General features: G+C 46.3%; 2 protein-coding genes across 2 annotated transcripts in view; one reads left to right on the top strand and one right to left on the bottom strand.

Annotated features, from left to right (window-relative positions):
- The first annotated feature begins 1,015 nt into the window (after window positions 1-1,015).
- Window positions 1,016-1,929, top strand: LOC139050049 (alpha-crystallin A chain-like). The gene has a single exon (XM_070526192.1). The coding sequence runs from the start codon at window positions 1,092-1,094 to the stop codon at window positions 1,656-1,658; it is 567 nt and encodes a 188-aa protein (XP_070382293.1). The 5' UTR covers window positions 1,016-1,091; the 3' UTR covers window positions 1,659-1,929.
- A 9,318-nt stretch (window positions 1,930-11,247) lies between these two features.
- Window positions 11,248-22,908, bottom strand: part of LOC139049958 (uncharacterized) — a 35,073-nt gene continuing 23,412 nt past the window's right edge. Inside the window, exons 11-13 of the mRNA XM_070525893.1 lie at window positions 18,043-18,190; window positions 14,498-14,640; window positions 11,248-11,489 (exon numbers count right to left, since the gene is read on the bottom strand). Coding sequence (XP_070381994.1) covers window positions 11,316-11,489; window positions 14,498-14,640; window positions 18,043-18,190 — 465 coding nt within the window. The 3' untranslated portion in view covers window positions 11,248-11,315. The remainder of the gene's footprint in view (window positions 11,490-14,497; window positions 14,641-18,042; window positions 18,191-22,908) is intronic.

Here is a 22,908-nt window from a genome sequence, read left to right as displayed (position 1 = left end):
GAGGATGCGGGGAGGGGGGCACGTACCCGGTGTGCCCTCCCCTGGCTACGTCACTGGTGCATTCTAAACAACAAACAACATGGTACACTAATGCGCGCGAGATATCCTTGTCTTCCATGTCAACCGTTGTTGACTCGATCGCATATTCTTTTTCTCTTCTTTCTGCCTTTCCTGTTCTTATTTTCACTAAAATGATCAAACATGAAAAACATGTTGCAGCGAACAAAGTAACAGTCGATGCCGAAGAGTACGATGAGCCATGCGCAAATCAACTATCGCCAACAAAACCAGCTATGGCAGAAAGCGCGGACACATTCAAGTCTGTCAATCCCTCTCTCCCCCCCGCCCCTCTCCTTTCTTCAAAAGGAAAATAAAGTTTACTTATTCATTCAAGTAAAAAAAAAGAAAAAGACCCGCAGTGCTCTCAAAGAATGCTGAACTTCCTCAAGTAGTTCGATCGCCGGTTATTATTTAGAACATGTACTACGCACTTGTTATTGGCCGAAGCGTTGACTAAGGAGAGAAAATTAACATCGTTTTGATGGCTTTGGGACGGCTATAGCTGCATGAAGCAGCAGTAGAAAGTTTCATTTCCCAGTAACGAATCCTAGCTATGGGCGTGTCACGTCGTGTCGTAGCAGACGACGCCTCGGAACTTGCGAGAACGTACGAGAAAGATCGACGCGTGCGACGTGTGAAAGAATGATCACGCCAGTTTTTGATTTGCTGCGGTAGCGACAGATAATGCTACGATGCTGGACAGGATTTAAAAAAGAAAGAAAAAAAACACGAAAACAAGAACGACAACTATCGAACCCACTGCATGACTCACCGAACGAGCCAGAATAATCGCGAACCTTCTCTCTCGTCCCCACAGCGAGCAAGAACGGCGCTCGCACCACGTCACTCTGTTGGACCAATCACATCGCGCTCGTGGTTGTTGTTGTCGTTCTCTCGCTCTTTCTCGAACGCTCTTCTCGAAGCAGACGATACGCTTTATAAGCGGCGTCTGCTCGCTCAGCTAGATCAGATTTGCGCAGCTGTTCTGCACAGAAGGTGCTGTGGGTGAAGCAAGCGTTCGCAAAAGCGTCATGGCACTGTTTCCTCTGCTCAACTACGGTTCCCGGTGTCCCTCGGACATGGCGAGGCGCTTCTTCGACGACGACTTCGGAGGCTCTTTCTTCGACGGTGAGCTTTCTGACACGCCGTTTCATCACCAACGCCGCTATGCCCACCCTCGTCACCACCGGCAGTCGTCCGGTAGCGTCTGCCCTGCAATGCAGGGCACTTCTGCCGCCTGCCCTGCAATGCAGGGCGCTTCTGTCGCCTGCTCACCGGACAAGTTCGCCATTCGCGTCGACACCAGGCACTTCGCTCCGGAAGAAATCACAGTGAAGACTCAAGACAACAGCGTCGTCATTCACGGCAAGCACGAGGAGAAGTCGGACGACCGCGGCTGCTACGTGAAGCGTGAGTTCACCCGCCGCTACATCCTGCCCGAGGACGTCGATCCCGAAACCGTGAAGTGTCACCTGCAGCCCAACGGACTGTTGGCACTCGAAGCTCCGCGCAAGAACGCCCCCAAAGAGCAGCCAAAGAACATCCCGATTGAAATTAAGCACGAAAGCGCTAGTGGCGACGCTGCGAAGGAAAAGTGAAGATTGCCGTTGTGCCTGGAACTATAACCTCTAAGACCAGTGGCGCGATCTCCGAGGCTATGCCTCGGACATTCCAGCGTGTGTACTTTTTTTTCTTCCTGTTATTGTTTTCTGTGTTTCCAGTGAAAGCTGGCCTCTCTTGTGTGCCTGTATGCGTGCTTGTATGAGAGCTCCCGCGGTTAATTTAAGGCACTGTTTATGTGGTGGGTGTGTCTGCATACACTTGTACAATACGAGTGCTGCCGTGTAAATAAAGGCACAATGTTTCTTATTCCTGTTTGTCTTTTCCTTACGCCTGCGCTCTTCACGAGGCGTGGGTTCAATTGCATTACGCTCGGGCTCTCCCCTTTACAGCCTGGCATTGAAGAAACGAACGCTGTCAGTCGTCATCGTCGCGACTAATAGCAGACGACAGTGTACTAAATAGAGCTAGTGGATCCAGTGCGTGCTCTTCGCTGAGGCTTTTTTTATTCAGAAGTTGGTGGCGCCACTGTCGCCTTCACCAAAAGAGAGGCCCCACTCTCCGGCCGTGCGCTTCTCGCGTCCGATACCCTACCGCAGCTGCATGGAACTTTGACAGTAGTTTCATTCTGATGCATCTAGTTCTGATGCTCGGAGGTGGCGGAAAGAACAGCTACGAAAACGACGGTGCGTCGAAGAGGCGGCAGCTACTGGGCCCGTGAGCTCGCCTCAGCCAATGGTATTTTTTGCACCACTCTCAGCGCTTGCCAATGCATCCGCTGAATTCACTCTCCATTCTAGTACTATCTAGTGTTTCTGTATGTGCTCCCTGCGGGAGCATACACTCCGCACTTGTCGTAACCCTGCGGTCTCCACGCATGCGCGCTGCTCCAGCCTGAGTGTCGTCTGCTCACTCGGCAAGAGCCAGGGTCCTTCACCCGCCGTCGCATCCGGTCTTCAGAGCAGGTGCCGCATAGCCCGACTGCAAACAAGCCCTTCGGAATCGTGCGCTTTTCTTTTTTTTTCTGGGCGCGTGTAGTCGGATTGGAATGGTATGTGATTAACGCATACATACCACCAGCTACATCTACCGCGCAAGTTACAGACCGTCCAGGATGTACGGAACAGGAAGGAAGGAAGGAAACTTTGGAACAAAACGCGTCGAATTGCTGTTCGGTTACAGCCGTATTGCCACTTCGGTGATTTGAATTTTCTCGTCGGCAAGTGACAGTCATGGTCTCTTCGCGTGTCTTTCCTTTCTTTAACGACGCGCGCACGGTATTTCCAGGGGAGGTATTCTTACAGTATAACGCCCTCCCCGGTCACGAACAGGGTGTCTTATCAGCGGGACGCATTATTCAAAGGGAAGTAGCCAGCGCAGAGTTTTCAAGAAAGGAAACGCAAGCCAGACAGGGGACTATTATTGTTTGGCTACAAGATCGCCCCAAATGGTGCCAACTTTATTTAGGGCGTTTTTTTATAACGCTGAGTATATTAATTGCAGCCAAGCAAACCGTCTCTTCGTAAACACTCTATCGATAGTAAATAATTGAATTGCGGTACGCCTACTAGCTGCTACTTGATTATGAAGTTACAGTAAAGGACGTTTGAGTTTTCTGGAATATAACGTGGTCCGCCATGTTTTGTGAGTATACACCGTGTACGTCTATTTTACATATACTTTAGTAGGAACAATTATGAGTTGGCTCCGAGACTCAGAACCAAAGCATACAAATTTACACGGCTTTTGTCGGTCTCTACGGTAAAGAGCACAGCTTCCCTATGTAGATTGTGACCATATGGCCTTTAAAGAAATCTTACCGTGTTTAGAGAGCAGAGGAGCGTAACATACCACAGAGCTTCCTAAACTCTATGCAGTAATACCTGCCAATCTATAAGGTTTAAAATTAATAACTCCGCGGACCGAGGGAGGGTGATGACACGCATTAAGAACTTTGCACGGAGCATGCACCCTTTCTGACGCAAGCACACTTTTAATAAAGATGATGTAACATGAGACGCATCGTGCAAGCAACAGTAAAGTTGTTGTTGTTGGCACTTTTGGGCCATCCTGTACACCTTTAAAACTTTTCCGCAAGCATATTTTTTTCGTAAGACGTTACGCAACATTCGTAAAATCGTGTCAAACAAGCCGAAATTCGTAAACCTTACGAGAAGAAAAACACAATATACCGGCCTGGCTTAATCACCTGGTATTTCCCAGTCGTGTCCCTGTCGAATTGAGAAGCTTAGCCGGACACCTCGGAAGACATTCGCTAATGTACGGCAACTGGCTGTCGAAGTATTGCAGTTTACTTAGTGTTCACTCGAATAAGACCGGCTTGGGATGGGGTGCTCGACACCAAATGTGTCACTCAAACAGCATCCGGCAACGCAGCCCAACCAGGCCGTCACAACGAGCAGCAAGATGCCTACGTCGGTATATAGGACTGGCTCAGCATACAGGAACTTGTGTCGGATATAACAAAGAGTATAGAAGTAAAGCTCGGATATAGTGAATCGTTTGAAAGGACTCGGGTACAGCGATGAAATGAGGCAGGTCGGAAACATCTGCAAAGTCTTGGGATAGATTTCGAACAATGACAAAGCAGGTTAAGACTGTCGAGAGTTGTGCGAACTCCTTTGTATATACAGTGTCGCTGCTCTTGTGGTATAAGATGGGATTGGAATACACACCTGCGAAGCTGTTTCTGGGCTCACTGAGCTTGCTACCACGGTGAATGTACAGTGTGCCCCAAGTATCATGCACCAAGATTTAAAAAATGTGCGCGTGCCAGCTGGACAGATCCCAAGGTAATGCTGTTTGCCGTCGCATGGAGATGATCAGGTTATATTTTTATTGCATTCCGCCTAACTTCATAATTAGTCCTAATTAATTGTTCAATCAACTTCACAAATAATTAGATGAAAAGTTTCAAGGAGAAAATTGTAGAGCAACATGAACAACTCTCGATGCAGCTTTCTGTTGCTCAACACGCGCTACATAAAAGTGTTTTTCCTAGCGTGAAAGAAGCCCGCGCACGAATACACGCAAATTAGCTCGAGCTGCCAGTCGTGCGGCAATTATGCGTGTATTCGCGCTAGGGCGTTTTTCACGCTCGGAAAAAAACACATTTATGTAGCGCGTGTTGAGCAACAGAAAGCTGTATCGAGAGTTCTTCATGTTGCTCTACAATTTTCTCGTTGACACTTTTCATCTAACTAATTGTGAAGCTGAATGACCAATTAATTAGGACTAATTATGTAGTTAGGCGGAATGCAAAAAAGATATCTGATTATCTCCATGCGGCGGCAAACAACATTAGCTTGGGATCTGTCCAGCTACTTGGCATTTGCATATTTTTAAATGTTGGTGCATCATAGTTGGGACACCCTGCATACCTTTCAAAAGACGAAGCGCCAACAATGACAGCACACTAAGAAGGAACAAAGACAGTATATTATACCCTGTATACCACAATACCCTGTATACCACAATATCCTGTATACCACAATACCCTGTACACCACAATATCCTGCATACCTTTTTGCTTTCTTTTTTTCGACAGCTCGTCATGCCAGCAGGCACCCGACAGCTGTCTGACCGCACACGGCGGCATTCCTCCAAAAGCAGGTGTCCTTGCGGAAACGGCGTATCCGTTCGCCCCCCCCCCTCCCCCCCCCACCCACACACGTATGACATCACGGGTTCGGTTTTGCGTGCTATCGTGTCTGCCTGCTCGAGAATGGAGGATAGGGAAGCGGCGGGGGTGGGGGGTTCAACTGCGCTTCACCGTCACTGGCATCGCTGAGTCGACACTGATAGCTAGGCTTTGACCCCGACGACGAGTAACGATCCTTGTTTTGAATGCGAAGGAATCCCCATAGAGCTGTGTAGCCGACGTTACAGATAGAAAAAAAAAAAAACTTGATAAGAGCAACTTTACTCTGTTTCATACCTAGCAGGCAACGCCACGGAAGATACGCAAGTAGTCCGGTTATAGAAGTGTTACTACGCGCGCGTTTAGCACTACGCAGTCGTATTTGAGTTGCGACGCCTTCTATATACGGAAAAGTTGACAGTCACTTTAGCATACTCTAAAGAGGATGAAGGCGAAAGCCTGGTTACTCACGAGACATTTGTTAAATTACTTTGACATTCTCATTCGAATGCGCTGTTACTTCATGTTACTTGGGTTCTCTTTACTTATTTTTCTCATTACTTGTCTTTATCTTGTTCTCTTTTTCGGTCGCCACTGGATACTGCGTGGTTAATGGTGATTAAAGATATTTTAGTTAAAGATATATTAAAGTTATAGATAATGGTGGTTAATGGCGTGGTTAAAGATATCGCCACTGGACACTTCGTGGTTAATGGCACATTATAAAGGTCGTGGTATGCGTATAAAGACCATTAAGACACATACGCAGTTTCACTGAATGAATTTAAAAAAAAAATTAATTCTCTAATCGACGAGGTTAGCTATGTGGGCTTGTATGTATGGTGCATTATACTTTCTTGAAGTGCAGGGAGAATGAGAGGCGCACGGAAAGGGAAATCAGACAAACACACAGCGCTGACTTTGAACAACAAGTTTATTTCCGATTCTCGCGGGCGTACTCATACTCCTCGAAACGTCATAAGACACGCGTATACACACTGCTCGGCAAGGAATGAAACCGGGAAAAACGCACGCAGACGCTTTTGTGGTCACACTGACTATATACAAGGGTGTTCACGTTTCAACGCGAAAAGAGATAATCGAACTCTCTTTTTTTTCTTTTTTTTATTGATCAATAAATACTTGCTCATGCGCTTGAAATTTTGGTTCCATAACGCCGGACAGTCAATTGTTCGGCCCACGAGCCATCTAAGACGTTCGCCTTGAAACTGCTTCACGCGTCACAATTGACTTGCGGATGTAAGGGATTCTGAAATCGCGTATACTATTAGCGCAGCTTTATGCAGCACATATGCTACACACACTTTGTTTCAGTCGCGAGCGCAAACTGTGTGTGCAGTGAGTGCTAATCGCGGGAAACGTGTCGCTCGATCGGTGGTAGATAGCTTAATTCGGACCGGATCCGTGGTAAATAGCTTCGGATCGGATGGGTGGTAAACAGCTTCGGAACCGAGGAATAAGTACGTGCATGGAATAAACACGTCGCGTATTGAGACGTGCAAAATGTGAGTCTCGCGGCATGCTCGGACGTGGTCGTTTCAGAGTTCTCTGGTATAGCGCTGCAAAGTTAATCTAAACTAGCAACTAAGCGTAGCTGCTAGCATAGGCGGGGTCCACTGATGATAAGGAAGCAGGATCAACACTTCCATTCTGGTTGCTCTCGTAGTAGAGGTTCAAAGCTGTCTTTCACCGCCTTTTCGTAGCATAACCAGAACGCGGTGAAACGGCCACCCGAATGTGCCATGAATCTCAGCTCGAATCACATGACACACACACACACACACACACACACACACACACACACACACACACACACACACACACACACACACACACACACACACACACACACACACACACACGTGTGTGTGTGTGTGTGTGTGTGTGTGTGTATTCCTTACATTTTATGCGTAACGCACTACTTGTTCAGTCGCGAATGCGAACAGTGAGAGCTCTATCTCTAGCCTTCGTGTAGCGCTGCCTGTATGTATCAAACGGTGTTTTAAGGAATTCGCGTAGGACTGTGACTGGACATGTACTAGCAAGTTAAGATCTCTCTTCTGCGCGCTTCACTTGTATAATATATATCGAGTGATTGATTCGTGGGAGCTATGAAGGTCGGCGTAGAGGAGTGGTTCGGAGTAACTTTGACGAGCTGAGGTTTTTAACATGCACCTAAATCCAAGTACAGCAGCCTTTCTTTCTTTCTTTCTTTCTTTCTTTCTTTCTTTCTTTCTTTCTTTCTTTCTTTCTTTCTTTCTTTCTTTCTTTCTTTCTTTCTTTCTTTCCTTCACCCTTTCTTTATGTTATGGTTGTCATTACTATTACTACTACTACAACGACAACTATACGTTTCGAAGTCTTTACGTCAGCTGCTGCACGGTAATGTGGCGCATGTACACAAATTCTCTCCTAGTTGGATTGCGGAGCGTTTGCCATTGCATTCTTAGGCGTATAGTTCACTATTTAAAATAACAGACGCAACTCTGGCGCTAGTGAACAGGAGCTGCAAACACGGCGATACAGCTGCAGCTTGGGAATGATGATGGCCGCAGTGCATGTATTTGCCCAGACTTCGCCCTTCATGGCTCCAAACGGCCTTTGCCACTTTGCAGGTTTACTGCTTTCTACAGAGTATATTGCGCCATATAAACGCAACAATTCGCAGCTATTACGCTTGTGCCCAGATACGTACTTATTGCTCTGCTGTGTTCGGAAAGCTGTGAGTGCTTGGAAATTTATAGGAGTATACAAACCTCACGAGGACGTTCGAAGCTACGAGCGTGAAGAGTGGACACATATATGCGTAGTGACCCTCATTCTCGAGGCACTTGAGCGATCGCAGTTACCTCTAGTGGTTTTTGCAGAAAAACTCGATGACTCACATCCGTCACATAGTTGTTAGCGGCTGCCTGCAAAGCGACAGCTGCTACGATAAGGCCTCGGCATCGACCGCGGCCACAACAACAAGCGAAGAAGTTACCGTTATCTGTCTGGCTGCGCACATTGTGATGATATAAGAGGAGTTTCAGGGGACGGCGCAGATTGCCACAAAGCTGGCCGCGACCGAGCGTCGCAAAGAAAAAAAGTAAAGCAAAAGATCGCGTGTCTCTATTTACCGAACCCACACTTCAGATAGCTTCAGGTGTACACGTGAGGGCTAACTCGAACACGAGCCGTGTTGACTCACCTGTGGCGCCTGTTATGGCAGGTGTGTCTTGGGGGTCACTCCTAGGACCTTAATTATTTCTAATTACTGATTTATATAATGAAATGTCTTCTATTCTCTGCCTTCTTGGCTGACGACTGTGGGATTTACCGAAAAATACCTTCTGACTCTGATACTACTATTCTCCAAACGGACATAAATACCGACGTTACCTGGTGTTAAGTGTAGAATATGAAATTGAACGTAGCCAAATGTAAATCAGTCAGAGTTTCACATGTGCACAGTCGATCCCGATTTCCTACTTATTCCCTTAACGGTACTTCATTAAATTGTGTAACTGCCTATAACTACTTTAGTGTTTCACACAGTCGATCCCCTTGTCCTACTTATTCCCTTAACGGTGCTTCATTAAATTGTGTAACTGCCTATAACTACCTCGGTGTTCACATCACCAATAATCTCTCTTCAAAGCTGCCTGTTGACTGAATCATACTTAAAGCCACTCGCATGCTTGGTTTTGTAAAACAATATTTCTCACTTGCTCCTGCATCACTTACGTTCGTCCTGGCCTGGAATATGCCTCATTAGTATGGGACGCCGGTGCTAGCGAGCTTGAAGCCATGCAGAATCGTTCAGCTCGTTTCACATTGTGCAACTACCATCGCGCTGAAAGCGTAAGCAGCATGAAATCCAGCCTTAGACTTCCTTTACTCGCTACTCGACAAGAAACCTCGAGCCTCTGCCTCTTTCATCAAATGTATCACGATAACCGAGTATTTCACCGTCCACACCTCAAACCCCTCAGTGTAGCGACGGATCCCCCAGAGTTACGGAAACCGAACTCGATGGCCGTGAATTTGCGTACACTCCTGAAGTGGTTGCTAGCGCCAAATAAACGTCATGGTCGCCTTGTTTTGACGCTCGTTGTGTGGTGAAGACAAAGAAGAGTAAGAATACGTGGACTTTTTATGTGCATTTCATTTAGTAATGCCTTCTCGCATAGACTTAATTACATTGGTTTGCGTGCCTGTACAAGAAGGATTATTTATGAACGAAATGGCTGACAGCCTGCTGAGAGCGGCCGTTAGAGGCACTTTTCTATCAATACGCCCTGCATAAAACGTACGCAACCACGGCCAGATTAAGAAGACGTGCAAGTTATTCAAGATTTTTTGAACCCAGCTATCGTTAATTTTGCAGGGTATCCACACCTCATGTATTCCCTTGGCACAATAATTCCTTTCACCCCAGAAAGGACCCCAGAAAGGAATTTCACCCCTGAAAGGAATTTCACCCCAGAAAGGCCGCCTTTGACGAAGATAGGTCCTCCTATCAAAACAGTGCCCAGCCTTTCTGGGGCGCCTTATCCCTCAGCCGCCAGCGACAACGACAGCATGTGACGTCACTCTATCATTCCGTTAAATCTAACCTGCCGAGGATGACATGGCCGCCTTTGACGAATATAGGTTTTCCTATCAAAACGATGGCCAGCCTTTCAGAGGCGCCTTATCCATCTTTATAACCTTTATGGAACGGTGTGCTACTGCATCTGTCTCAACTGACTCGAAGGTCGTTTGGTTAGCAACGTAGCTGTGGTAGCGGATGATACGCGAACGGTCTCGTCGCCTGTGAGTGGTACGCAGTGACGTCATCGAGGCCACCAATATGGTTGTACAGCTACCATGGTGAAAAGCTACGCGTCACCTCGCTTCGCTTATCTAACAGCACGGTGCAAGCTGTGAGTAAGACAACAACGTGGCGTATGTGGCCACTCGTGATTACTCTTCCTGGCCACGAAGGCGATGGCGAAGTCCGACTCTGCCGAGGAAAGGATGTTGACGAGAGGCGCACGTGGGGCGGCAGAAAAAGGTACCACATACATCTAGAATACATTTAAGAAAGCACACATTTGGTAGCACATATCGCAATGGTCCAATAATGGGCTAGCCCGAGAAAGCGACCAAATTAATGGCCCGAATTGGCTAGACCAAATTAAACAGATGCCTATGAGACACATGTCCTTTGTTGTGATGTATTACCCACCGTGGTTGCTCAGTGGCTATGGTGTTGGGCTGCTGAGCACGAGGTCGCGGGATCGAATACCGGCCACGGCGGCCGCATTTCGATGGGGGCGAAATGCGAAAACACCCGTGTACTTAGATTTAGGTGCACGTTAAAGAACCCCAGATGGTCGAAATTTCCGGAGTGGCGTGCCTCATAATCAGAAAGTGGCTTTGGCACGTCAAACCTTATAATTTTTTGTTGTTGTTGGGATGTATTGTTTGACACAGCAGAACAAAGGCGCGATTATTGGTGAAACCTTGTCGGTCAAAATTTTCTTTTTTTCCATATTAAGCTAGATCATTCTGGTGGCGCTACACAAGTTGTTAAGAAACGGGTAGCCTAGATAAAAAAAGGAGAAAAAAACGCCGTTGAGAGGCGCGCGTGTGTACAGGCGATTACATGTATACAAGTGGGCACAAGATACCGCGGGATCACGGGAGCGCGTGTCAAACTCGGCGATGCCAAACAGCATTCTCGCGCCTCCCTATGTCGGCGCAAAACGCCCGGTGTCGAGACCTGGCATTGAGCACGCACGCGCCGTCACTTCGTCACGACCTTTCCTTTGAATATTCGATGTAATTTGCGTGTTTCGATGAAAAATAAACCTTCGAATCGTGTTTGCAGCACGTCCTTCCAGGAAGTGCTGCAGGACCTCGCTCGTTGTGTAGTGACTTGTTTCTTCTCGCTAAAGTATATAGCAACGCACGCTGAGTCGTCCCACCAACTGCCTCTCTTTACTGAACGCGATGGGATCAGCCAGGAAGGGGGGACTTCTTTTCGTCAGCGGTCGTCCTGGGGTGGGAAGAAGATCGTCACCATGGAATCGTTGACGGTGGCTAGCCGCTCCAGCGTCTTCTTTTTGTTCTCGCAGAGCATCTGGTCTCGGTGCACTTCGTAGACGGCCCATGTGAGCATCACACCCTTCTCGCGCGCCTTGACCAACGCCTGGCTCACCTGCGGCGAGCCGATAGAAGAACCGGTGCAAGTGCGTTTAGAAAGCGACACCAATGGCAAACATCGAGTAGAGTCAGATTAAAAGATTAGGCTACCGAACTAACGAATCCTCGTTTTGTAACGAAAAGGGAAGTGAGTGAGTGAGTGAGTGAGTGAGTGAGTGAGTGAGTGAGTGAGTGAGTGAGTGAGTGAGTGAGTGAGTGAGTGAGTGAGTGAGTGAGTGAGTGAGTGAGTGAGTGAGTGAGTGAGTGAGTGAGTGAGTGAGTGAGTGAGTGAAACAACTTTATTCTGTCCACTATAGGCGTAAGTAAACTCCACGCTACCTGGCTAGGCCCACTCGGGGACCATCAGGTGGAACCTGACGGCCCTGTCGCGAGCCCTCTGGACTGCCAGGATTTGAGAGGTCGGATCCTGGGCCCAAATTAGCTTCATCATTTCCTCGTCAGTGAAAGGGGGACCGGCAGAGGCGCAGCGCCACAGGACATGTTCGAAGTCCGCATAATCACCACACACAACGAAAAGGGAAGTTCTTTTTTTTTTAATCAAGAAAGAATGACGAAAATGGAAAAAAAATCGCAGTGGCGCCACCTTGTTTTAGACTACGGTACGCCTTTCATCGTGTGTGACGCATGGCCTCCGAGATCGGTGTTCCTGCCGACGTTGGTTCCTACGGCCGCTGCATCGGCCGCGCGCCGCCTTCCCATCTCGGAGGTCATGTGCGACGTCGGCACTTCTGTAAGTCCCGTCACGGCGAGCGGCATCGCTTTTCCTGATTTTACAGGCGCCGATGCGGCAAGCACCCTCGCCAGCCCAGGCCGCCCACGCTCGAAGAGCTAAATAGTTAAAAAAAAAACATGTAACAGCTGCATAGAGCGAGGTCACGTGTAGCTGACGTCAACTCCTCCGCCTTGGCGCGGGCGGTTCGAACTCGGGAGAAGCAGCGGGACCTTCGGCGGCAATTTTCTACCCGACAAAGTGAGATATTGGCACAGAGAAAACGATGAGATACTCCTAGAATAATGATCTGCCGTACTAGCGTGACCTAATACTTTCCCTTAACGTCCCTTTAATTTGCTCATTCAAATTTATTTCAGTTTATAATGTATAGAGACATCTGCCGTGGTGGCTTAGCGGCCATGGTATTGCGCTGCTAAGCACGAGGTCGCGGGATAAAATTACGGCCGCGGCGGCCGTATTTCGATGGGGGCGAAATGTAGAGACGCCCGTGACCCGTCTGTTGGGGGGGCACGTTTAAGATCCCCGAGTGTTCAAATTAATCCATAGTCCCTCACTGCGACGTGCCTCTTAATCAGACAGTGCTTTTGACACGTAAAACCCAATACTTTAATTGTCTTTTTTTTTGTAATTATGGGGTTCTACGTGCCAAAACCACTTTCTGATTATGAGGCACGCCGTAGTGGAGGACTCCGGAAATTTCGACCACCTGGGGTTCTTTAACGTGCACCTAAATCTAAGTACACGGGTGTTCTCGCATTTCGCCCCCATCGAAATGCGGCCGCCGTGGCCGGGATTCGATCCCGCGACCTCGTGCTCAGCAGCCTAGCACCTATAGCCACTGAGCAACCACGGCGGGTATACTTTAATTGTTAGGGGAAATTTTAAAGGTCACGCCGTGCACGTTCTATAAACGAAGTGCAGGAGTACGCTGTTCCTGGGCTGGTTAGTGCACGTTTAAGGGAATGAGCGATGAAAAGACGGGAACGCCACGTGCAGGTGACAGACGCAGCACTGACTATAGCCTGGTTACTCAACGCTGTGTCTGTCTCCTATACCGTGACTCTCGACTTTTGCGCTGTCTGGTTCCCTTCAAGATGCACCATTTTACTTTTTGGGTTGCATTACCCTGAGAGGCGAACATTATTCGCATGAAATATTTAGATGAATATATATTACCAACTTACAAAGTATCGCTAATTGCCTTTTGAAAAGAAAGAAATACGGCACGTATTGCAATTTACGAACTGTGGCCTGTTACTTAATTTAATTTAATTCGAAAGTTATATCCACTTGTAAAATGAAAAATAGGAGTGGCGCCACATGGTTGCGTTAATTTTGAACGAATTCCCCCCCCCCCCCTCCTACTTCTCATAATTTTCGGCAACCATTTAGCGTTTTGTGAAAACAACTCATTCAGTAGCCAGTCAGTCTTGTTTGCAACGAGCCTGTTTGCAACCAGGCTTTCTAAAGACGTTGAGAGACTATTAGTACACTTTTTAATAACGATTAGTAATCGTGAGTTTAAAATTGACCCTTTGTCCTTGATAGATGACTCATTAGCGCTTTATCAGTGCAGGCGTAATACCTAATTATGCCGAAATAAATATTTATGCAGTAAATATATCCGTCTCCGTTTGGCTAGCCGGTATTCGATTCGACACTTACTATTCGTATTCAATAGTGTTTGAAAAAAAAAATGATATTTGCCCGCCTATACCGTAAACGTGTTGCCGTTTGGGAAATGCAGAGTTAAAGCACCTCCGTATACATTTCCACAGAACAGGTTAGGCGCAGCCAGCATTATCTCCTCCTCCGAGCTCCTCTCTAGATATATATAGTCGTGCGAGTATACTGATGCTGTTGATGACGTATGTTATGGCGTCCTGTGTGAATCACCTCCTGAAGAACGTGGAGTGCTAACTTCTTTTATGCGAAGCATACTAGCCGCACAACCCCGCTCTTCCTTGCTGCGCCGCGCGCGGCCGCGTAGCTACTATATGACGTCATAACAGCTGCAAAAGCGGAGGCTCAACTCGTGCGCTCGCTTGCGGCCGCGTAGCTACATAGCCGGGTCTCAGCTCGTGCGCTCGCCTGGATGAGTTGTTTCTTCGTCTAGCCGAACCAAATATAGCCAAGCAACAGCAGTTCACCAGGCTAAACAGTGGTTCAACAACTAAAATAAAGGCTAGTATGCTTCGCACCCTGGGCTTAACCTTAGCTAAGCCACAGCCATTTTTTTCCTCGACCCTGTCAACCGATGGGGGTCTCACCTTTACGCGAGTGGCGTTGTTCGTTTCGAAGACCATGAAGATGCCGCTCTGCTTATTCGAGTACGTGGCGGTGGAAACGGCGGGATTCTTTTTGTCTTCAATGATGCTGGCGTCCGGCACATCGCACAGCGCGCTCATGTCGTCTGCGTCGGATATTAAAAAAAAAAAAGTACCGTGGACACATCCAAAACAGACGGACAGTAATCAATGTATAATACAGCTCTGTGAAATGTAGCACTAAGATATAGCACTGATATGGCACTTCGTAATTGTTGTCACCTCACGTAAGGTGTAAACTTAATATCTAATTCGCAATAAGTAATTCAACAACCACAAAGCTGCGAAACAGTGCAATTGGTTGGGAGTATTTAATTACACGCAATTACTTAAAGGGACTTACTTAAAGGGCCAGAATGTGTTGTGAGACGTTGATGGAAATAAAATGACCATAACTTACAGTGATATAATCCAGCACGCTGTTCGCGGTTTAAGTAGGAATTATGATATTAAAGTGGCAAAGAAAGTCTCGAAAACCAGTAAGTGGCGAGGCCTGGCGGTGGAATCTTGGTACTTCGGATGTATTCTATGAGAGTACCTTGCGTAAGTCGACTGTTATTGAGTACAGCACAATTATTGCTTAAAGGGACACTAAAGTGAAAAGTGATTTCTTCTGCATCAGTAAATCACCGTTCTACAACACCAAAAACACCACTCTTACAACGATAAGACGTTTGGTAAGCCAGAAAAAGCGCAAGAACGAAATGCGGGTGGCGACGCCTACTTGAGTTCCCGCACCTGGGGGCTGTGACGTCTTGGATTTTGATGGCATCTTCTAGGGCCTACTAATTATATATAGCGGTACAGATTGACCACACTGTGTTCTAAAGGAACCAAATATTAAACATGCCAAGTTTCGGGAACCTTTATTCAGCCAACACGGCCCAAATGCGCAAACAAACTTTGGAATCCCTGACGTCACGCTGACGTACCGGCGCTGGCGTTTCGGAGCGAAATTCAAATACTGATACTTGGACCTTCATTTTCTCATCTAATATTCAAACTATTTTCTTGAAATGACTGCCTGCAGGTTTCTCAAACAATGCTTTATTAGTCTAAACTGATTTATTGTTCCCTTTAGTGTCCCTTTAATATTGCAGTTGGTATATTATTAGACACTCGCGCATTATTCTATGCTTCGGAAATCAAAAATGCGCGCGTTGCTACGGCAACGCGCTGAACTCCGTATCACGTGTAAAGGCGTCGCTTCGTTTTCGATCCTAATGGTTTCGTTTTGACTGGTTAAATACCAAAGCAGTTGGATAGGAAACCACGACAACACGTAGCTATTATCGCAGAAATACTTTAATAATTCGGAAAACATGAATCGCACGAACATGGAGTTGATGAACAAAATCACACTTTCTCACAGCTACGGCCACACTTGTCTGCCTCCCACTAATGCCGGCGTGTAATCGCTGTCGCGTTCACCTATCACCGTTTTCAGCATGCTTCCAGTGAACGACTACATCCTCACTGCAGATCGAAAAATTCTGATAAAGAAGGTTCCACGGCGTTTTCCGCGTTGGAACTTCATGATTAGACATTGTGACTGGTAAGCTTTCGATTGCACTAAAAAAAAAAGGGGGGGGGGGGAGGACCATAAAAATTGGGTGGCAATCTCTTTCAGGGAGGTTAAAGCGAAACTGCTGGAGTGGGAACTCTGTCCTGAAGGTGAAGCCGCACAGGAGGGGCACAATAAAACTATAAATAAACGTTAAAAATGACGAAGGAGCGCTTTTCGCACAGTTCCCACGAGTTAATCAACAACCTTGGTTAATCAAGGCTTATTCTACCGGACAGATATTTATCTATGTGTATCTCAGCATTACTGGCATTAGTATGAAATATGAATATCCTGGCACACTGTATTGGGGAGAACGCCATCAATATTCAGAAGATATTACTTTTTTCATTGGCAAAACATTTTTTTTTATTTTCTAGTTAGCATAGCATTGCAATAAAAGAGCGAAGTCGTTTAATCTGTAAGCGGATATCACCCGACAATGTTCTATTTCAGATGAAGGAGAGGCGAGCATTGGCTTCACCTTTCCTGGTAAGAAGCTACGGCAGCTTCCACTGCCAGCAGTTTTTCTTTAACCTTCTTGGTCCCTTTAAGCATACACGCATGCTTTTCCGGTATCGCCAGGAGATATGTAATTTGCCAGTATGCATGCACCCACTTTATAGAAACTCTCGCTGTAAAAACTGGTGGCGCGTCCATCCTTCGGAGCTGACTGCTTAAGCTAATGCGATTCACAATGTGGTGATGGGTTTTATGTGTTACGATTATTATTATTATTGTTGTTATTGTTATTGTTGTAATTGTTGTCATTGTTATTGTTGATATTGTTATTGTTACTGTTGTTGTTGTTGTTGTTGTTGTTGTTGTTGTTGTTGTTGTTGTTGTTGTTGTTGTTGTTGTTGTTGTTGTTGTTGTTGTTGTTGTTGTTGTTGTTGTTGTGATGACGGAGGTAACGAGAACGAGGCTACGTTGTGATATATACGAAAAGCAAAGTGTTTCAAAAAGTGGTTGACGCGCTATCTTTAATTGTTCTATTACATGCACACCTAATGGCAGATACCATGCGGCCCATGTGTCTGCTTAGTAATACAGCAGCCAACGCATACCTGTAGTGGCCCAAGCAATTAGTCAACTTGGGTCACCAAGCGTGTCAACGAAGTTGGATACGGACGGACAGACACACGTACCACAGAGTGGTTAACGTTCAAAGGGGCAATTAGACGGGCTAGTTGACGGCCGTTCATACTTTCCGCTTGCGCTACGGTGCGACAAAGACCAGGTCGGGAAACACGGACAAGCGATTCGTGCGCAAAGCTAAAACTTGGCCTTTTTGCTTTTACGCCCGCATTTCAGTCTCACCCTTGCGCTTTGTATATACACACGACACCAATAAACCAGTGGTAAGTTTTGCACACCAACTACTACCACTACCACACAGCAACTACAACAGCAATAACCACTTCTCATCGTCGTCGTCGTCGTCGTCGTCGTCATCATCATCATCATCATCATCATCATCATCATCGTCGTCGTCGTCGTCGTCGTCATCGTCGTCGTAATCATCATCGTTATCAGCATCATCATCAGCCTGATTACGCCCACTGCAGGGCAAAGGCCTCTCCCATATTTCTGCAACAACCCCGGTCATGTACTAATTGTGGCCATGCCGTCCCTGCAAACTTCTTAATCTCATCCGCCCACCTAACTTTCTGCCGCCCCCTGCTATGCTTCCCTTCCCTTGGAATCCAGTCCGTAACCCTTAATGACCATCGGTTATCTTCCCTCCTCATTACATGTCCTGCCCATGCCCGTTTCTTTTTCTTGATTTTAACTAGTTCTACTACTACTTCAACCTAGTTTCAACCTTCTACTACTACTATCCAACAACAACGACAACTACTACTACTGCTGCTACTACTAACTACTACTACTACTCGCATTTAGAAATCACCGGCGTGCTCACCGAAGAAGCTGTGCATGCACTTGTCCCCGAACTTGGTGGTATCCTGGAGACCGCCCAAGGGCTTGAAGAGGTACACCGCAAAGCTTGTGGAGAAGGCCACGCGAAACTTCGCGTCCTTGAGCTTGTCGATGGAGTTCAGCAGGCGTTCCTGCGGACGGGAGGCAATCTATGGAGGGAGCGCACTGCACGGCCTTAAAAGAGATGGTCTACCGACAGGCCAACTTCCATGTCCCTGTTCGAGCACGCGTGAAACGCTGAAATTACCTCGTTACACAGCCTCTCGACCAATTTGAGTAATCATTTTTTTCTCTCTCTCTTCTTTTTTTTTTTCATTTGAGAAACGTTTACCGACTGTAAAAGGAAGTCGATTTCAGGTCCTCACAATGTTGAGAAAATTGCTTATAGCTTGTAAGTTAAAAGAACTCGAGCAGGAAGATGAGCTCTGCATGCACAAAAATAGATAGATAGATAGATAGATAGATAGATAGATAGATAGATAGATAGATAGATAGATAGATAGATAGATAGATAGATAGATAGATAGATAGATAGATAGATAGATAGATAGATAGATAGATAGATAGATAGATAGATAGATAGATAGATAGATAGATAGATAGATAGATAGATAGATAGATAGATAGATAGATAGATAGATAGATAGATAGATAGATAGATAGATAGATAGATAGATAGATAGATAATGTAGTTTTATCAATTGCACCCGTTAGAGCATCCAAAGAGAACCAATGTCTCGAAAATAGCTGAAGCAGGGAAGAAGAAAAAAATAAACAGGGAGGAAATGACCCACGAGCACAAGCACTTGCCCTTATGTGTCCTTTCGTCCTTTCCCGCTTCAACTACACTATCGCGACGGAATGCGAACCAACGCGCTTTCAAGCCTTGGAACAAATGCGATGTGCAAGCTTCCACCTTACGCGAAATCGCTACAATCAATCAGTGCAAGGGTTTTGCAGAAGTCATGCTCACAAATTAGTGATACATTACGTGAGAATTATGAGCTCGAGGGGAACTCCGATGCCGCCTACTTAAATGCATGAAGTAAGCAGGGATGATATTATCAAATAACGGCTACAGACCCAGGTCTTAAAGTCTCTCTATTCAGATTATATATCCATTGGTGGTCCTTTGATTCAATGCTGCTATATATATATATATATATATATATATATATATATATATATATATATATATATATATATATATATATACCACTAATGGATAGAGGCACGTATGATAGACACCAGGATTTTACTGACGTTTCGGCTAAAGCATTATATGGTTCGTGAGGCGGAAAATCATGCGTTGGCGTGACCACACGATGGTTCAAACAGGCTACGAACCCTCGACCTTTGGTGGGAGTCCAACCCACAACCATTGATGTTAATTAAGGCGAAGCTGAACTAAGATGACTGAAAGAGCATGGGCAACGCGTGGTGGTCGCGATGTTATCGCATTGATCCACGTAGGGATAACCAAGTGCCCCTTCAATTCTTTCATTTGTTTTATTGGGGCTGGAAAAACCAACTTCAAACAGTGTAGGGAAGCCAACTTATCAAGAATTAAACAAATTCTTATGGGTGTTCTGCGAATAATTATCTTATTCTGAATGTATATTCGGGCACTTAGAACAAGTGCCCGAATATGCCCGAAGAAAAGTGCCCGAAGAAAAGTGTGCCGATTCATTCAAACACTTAGAAAAAAAAATTTTCTTCAAGAATAGCTCAGTAGGTAAATGATTACAGGTATGTGAAATTATAAGTCTAGCTGCAACACAGAACATTAGTTGCCTCGCTTCAATAACAACCTCAGGCACTACAACAATATTTTTTTGTGGTTTCACACCTGCTTACCTACAAAAGTGGGCAAAATGCATGCGTCTTTGGTACAACACAGCACTCATAATGCGCAGCTAAACGAATGAAAATGAACTGGCAGCCATTAGAAACGAAGGTAAACTTCCACGGATTCTCGAGCTAGTAGCTTCAAGCACAGGTAGAGCTCATGAAACAGTATACGCTACGCCAAGAATATTAGTCCAACAAGGGATTGGTGACCGTCATATGCAGTGCCTAGGTGAAATGACCATGTAGCGGTACGACAATACCTGCTTTCCTGTTTCCGCTCATGCCACGTCAACTGATTAATCGTGATTAAATTATTAATCGAATGATTGGGGATTTAAAATAGCCCCACGCAAGGCACTACTGGTAATAAAATCACTTCAAACACTTGTCGAATGGGTGCCGCAGTGATACAGTTGACCTGCCGAGGGGAGGGCGGGGGGGGGGGGGGGGGGCGGGTCAAGCACCTTCTTAAGATATGGAGGAAGGGGGGGGGCACCCCTTCCCGGGCCTCCACTGACTGTAAGCACCGGCTAAATCGATTTCAATGAAATCTACTGCATACGCGAGAGAAGGTTCAATTCTAGTGACTGTAGGAAGCAGAATTTTAATTTAGAACCTGATATTTAAAAGAAAAATAGCCGGAAATTGGTAATCCTAAAAAGAAAATGGCGACCTTGATCTTTGACTTAGGTGTCTCTTATAGTGGCACTCGCACCTGGTAGCTGGTGTTCCTTAGATTAAGTTTAGGCGGGGCGCAACGCACGAACCGAACTTGGAGGTGACTGTTTCCCATTAATTAGCCGGTCAAATATCATGCCACCTTCTTGTGCGTGACGTCATCAGTGACGTCATCACTTCCGCTTTCCACTTCCGGGTTTCCAGGAATTTCGTCAAAGTGGTGCTCACGTGGCGGGTCTATGAAGTCTACGATTCTGCGCTTTGGTGTGCGGTAATCAGTGATTTCTAATTAATTTTGATTATTCCAGACACTTCAGTAACTCAACTCATAACTAAACTTATGCTCTGATGTCGTATGCATAATGAAACCAATAAATTTTGCACTGTACTATACACAGTTTTTTCACTCACTCACTGTACTATTTTTTTTTCTGATTTATCTGGAATTTCGGCCCCGGTCGTCTCAGTGATATTTAATTAATCCTAATCATTCCAGACACTTCAGCAACTCACCTTGTAACTTAACTTACGCTCGGCTATCATATATATATATAATGAAACTCATGAATTTTGTGCTGTACTATTTTTATATTTTTTTCTGATTTATTATGAATTTACTCTGCGGTAGTCTCAGCAGGTGAACCGGCAGCGCAGCACAAGAAACAAGAGTGTCACTCGATGCTCGTGCCAGTAAAAAATAGACGTACGATCTTACGAATCCGTGGCTCTGCACCGAAAACAGTTCTCGCAGTTCTGCGAACCGCAACTGTTAGCAGATTTGAAGCTGACAAATTTTATGTGCAAATTTGAAATTTACGAGAGCCCTTTTGCAATTGAAGGGCATCGCGAAAGTCATACTCACAAATTTGTGGCAAATTTCCAGAGCCAGGACATAACCCAACAATTTCGTATCCTTTATATGTAACAGGAACAGTCTGCAGATGTGTGATAACGTTATTTATTGATTTCTTAGATACAGAGTTGAAAACTTGGCGTTTGGTGTTTTCCTTTTTTTCTTCGGTCTTGCAACTTTCAACATTTTTTTTTAGATAAGGTGACCGTCTGTGCTGGTTCATAGAAAAATATATCATACTAATATTAATTTAGAGCACTCTGAGTTTTTCTAATATTTACTTTTTTTTTGGGGGGGGGGAGTAGTTTCGAGATCCGGGACCTTCATTTAACACAAAGCCTCGTTGATCTGCTTGAGGAGAACCGGCATATTCCAAGTGCCGAGGCACATGGCTCAAGTGAGGTAAGAAATATTAAAGCGAGACTAAAGGGAAAAGTATTTGAGCTGCATTAGCAAGTCATCCTTCTGCAATGTCGGGAAAAAAAAATTGGAGGACGCTTAAGCTTCGCCTTCAAGAGTAGGACGCGACAGCGTTCCCGTCGACCCGCCAAGGGGTATAAGACAATGCGCTACGGCACAGCAATCACTTACGATGCGCCCCGCATCGGACTTAGCGCCCACCTATCACGCGGTGAGCGTCGAGCAACGCAGCGTTCGGCGAGGCAACGAAACGTGCGCCTGAGCGAACGAAACGAACCAAAGAACTCGGTGTCTCGGAGGGGAAACGATCTACGCCAGCCAAACGTCGTGATCGGCACGGGCAGAGAGATAGATAGTAATCTAAACCGGGAGCACGGCGAAGCGTCGTCAGGGGAGAGGGAGTCCCGCGACGCGCCTGGCAGCGGTCCCAATGCGCGCGCGGCGCGCCTCCTGTCGGGGCAGCGCCGTACATTGAGAGGAGGGAGTCTTCTGTGTTTGCCGCAAGATGGCTCTGCGTGTGCGGAAAGCGCAGAAGAAATGCAGTGGAAACGCACTTCGCAACTCGTGTAATTGTGACTTCTGTACGTTACATGTTCATAATTACCGATATACACCGCAGTATAACTTTCCACGGCTCGTTTCGAAGGCAACACCGCATTCACTAGAGGCGCGTTTGCACCGCTTGGAAGCGTCGAACTCGTGGCTGAGTGGTAGCGTCTCCGTCTCACACTCCGGAGACCCGGGTTCGATTCCCACCGGGCCAACCTTGGAAGTTGCTTTTTATTTATGAAGCGCCTGCCGTGATTTATCGCTCACGGTCAACGCCGCCGACGCCGACACCGACGCCGACGACACCGGCTTTTCTGCGACACGAGCTCCTTAACGCTATCGCGTTAAAAATCCGCTTCTATAGTCGGTAAGCCGGAAAAGATGTGAAAAGGAACGACGGTTTGCCCATCAGGTTCTCGCTTCAGCTATAGCTGTGACGTCGTGAATTTTGTCGCCATCTGCTCGCACCCAGTTCATTCTTTTTTCTTATGGCTAAGG

This window comes from Dermacentor albipictus, chromosome 9, assembly GCF_038994185.2.
Source record: "Dermacentor albipictus isolate Rhodes 1998 colony chromosome 9, USDA_Dalb.pri_finalv2, whole genome shotgun sequence".
Lineage (NCBI taxonomy): Eukaryota > Metazoa > Arthropoda > Arachnida > Ixodida > Ixodidae > Dermacentor > Dermacentor albipictus.
This window is presented reverse-complemented; position numbering and strand designations above follow the sequence as displayed.

Bases quoted from the DNA above. Each gene is read 5' to 3' on its own strand.
- LOC139050049 (XM_070526192.1), top strand. From the start codon at position 1,092: ATGGCACTGTTTCCTCTGCTCAACTACGGTTCCCGGTGTCCCTCGGAC.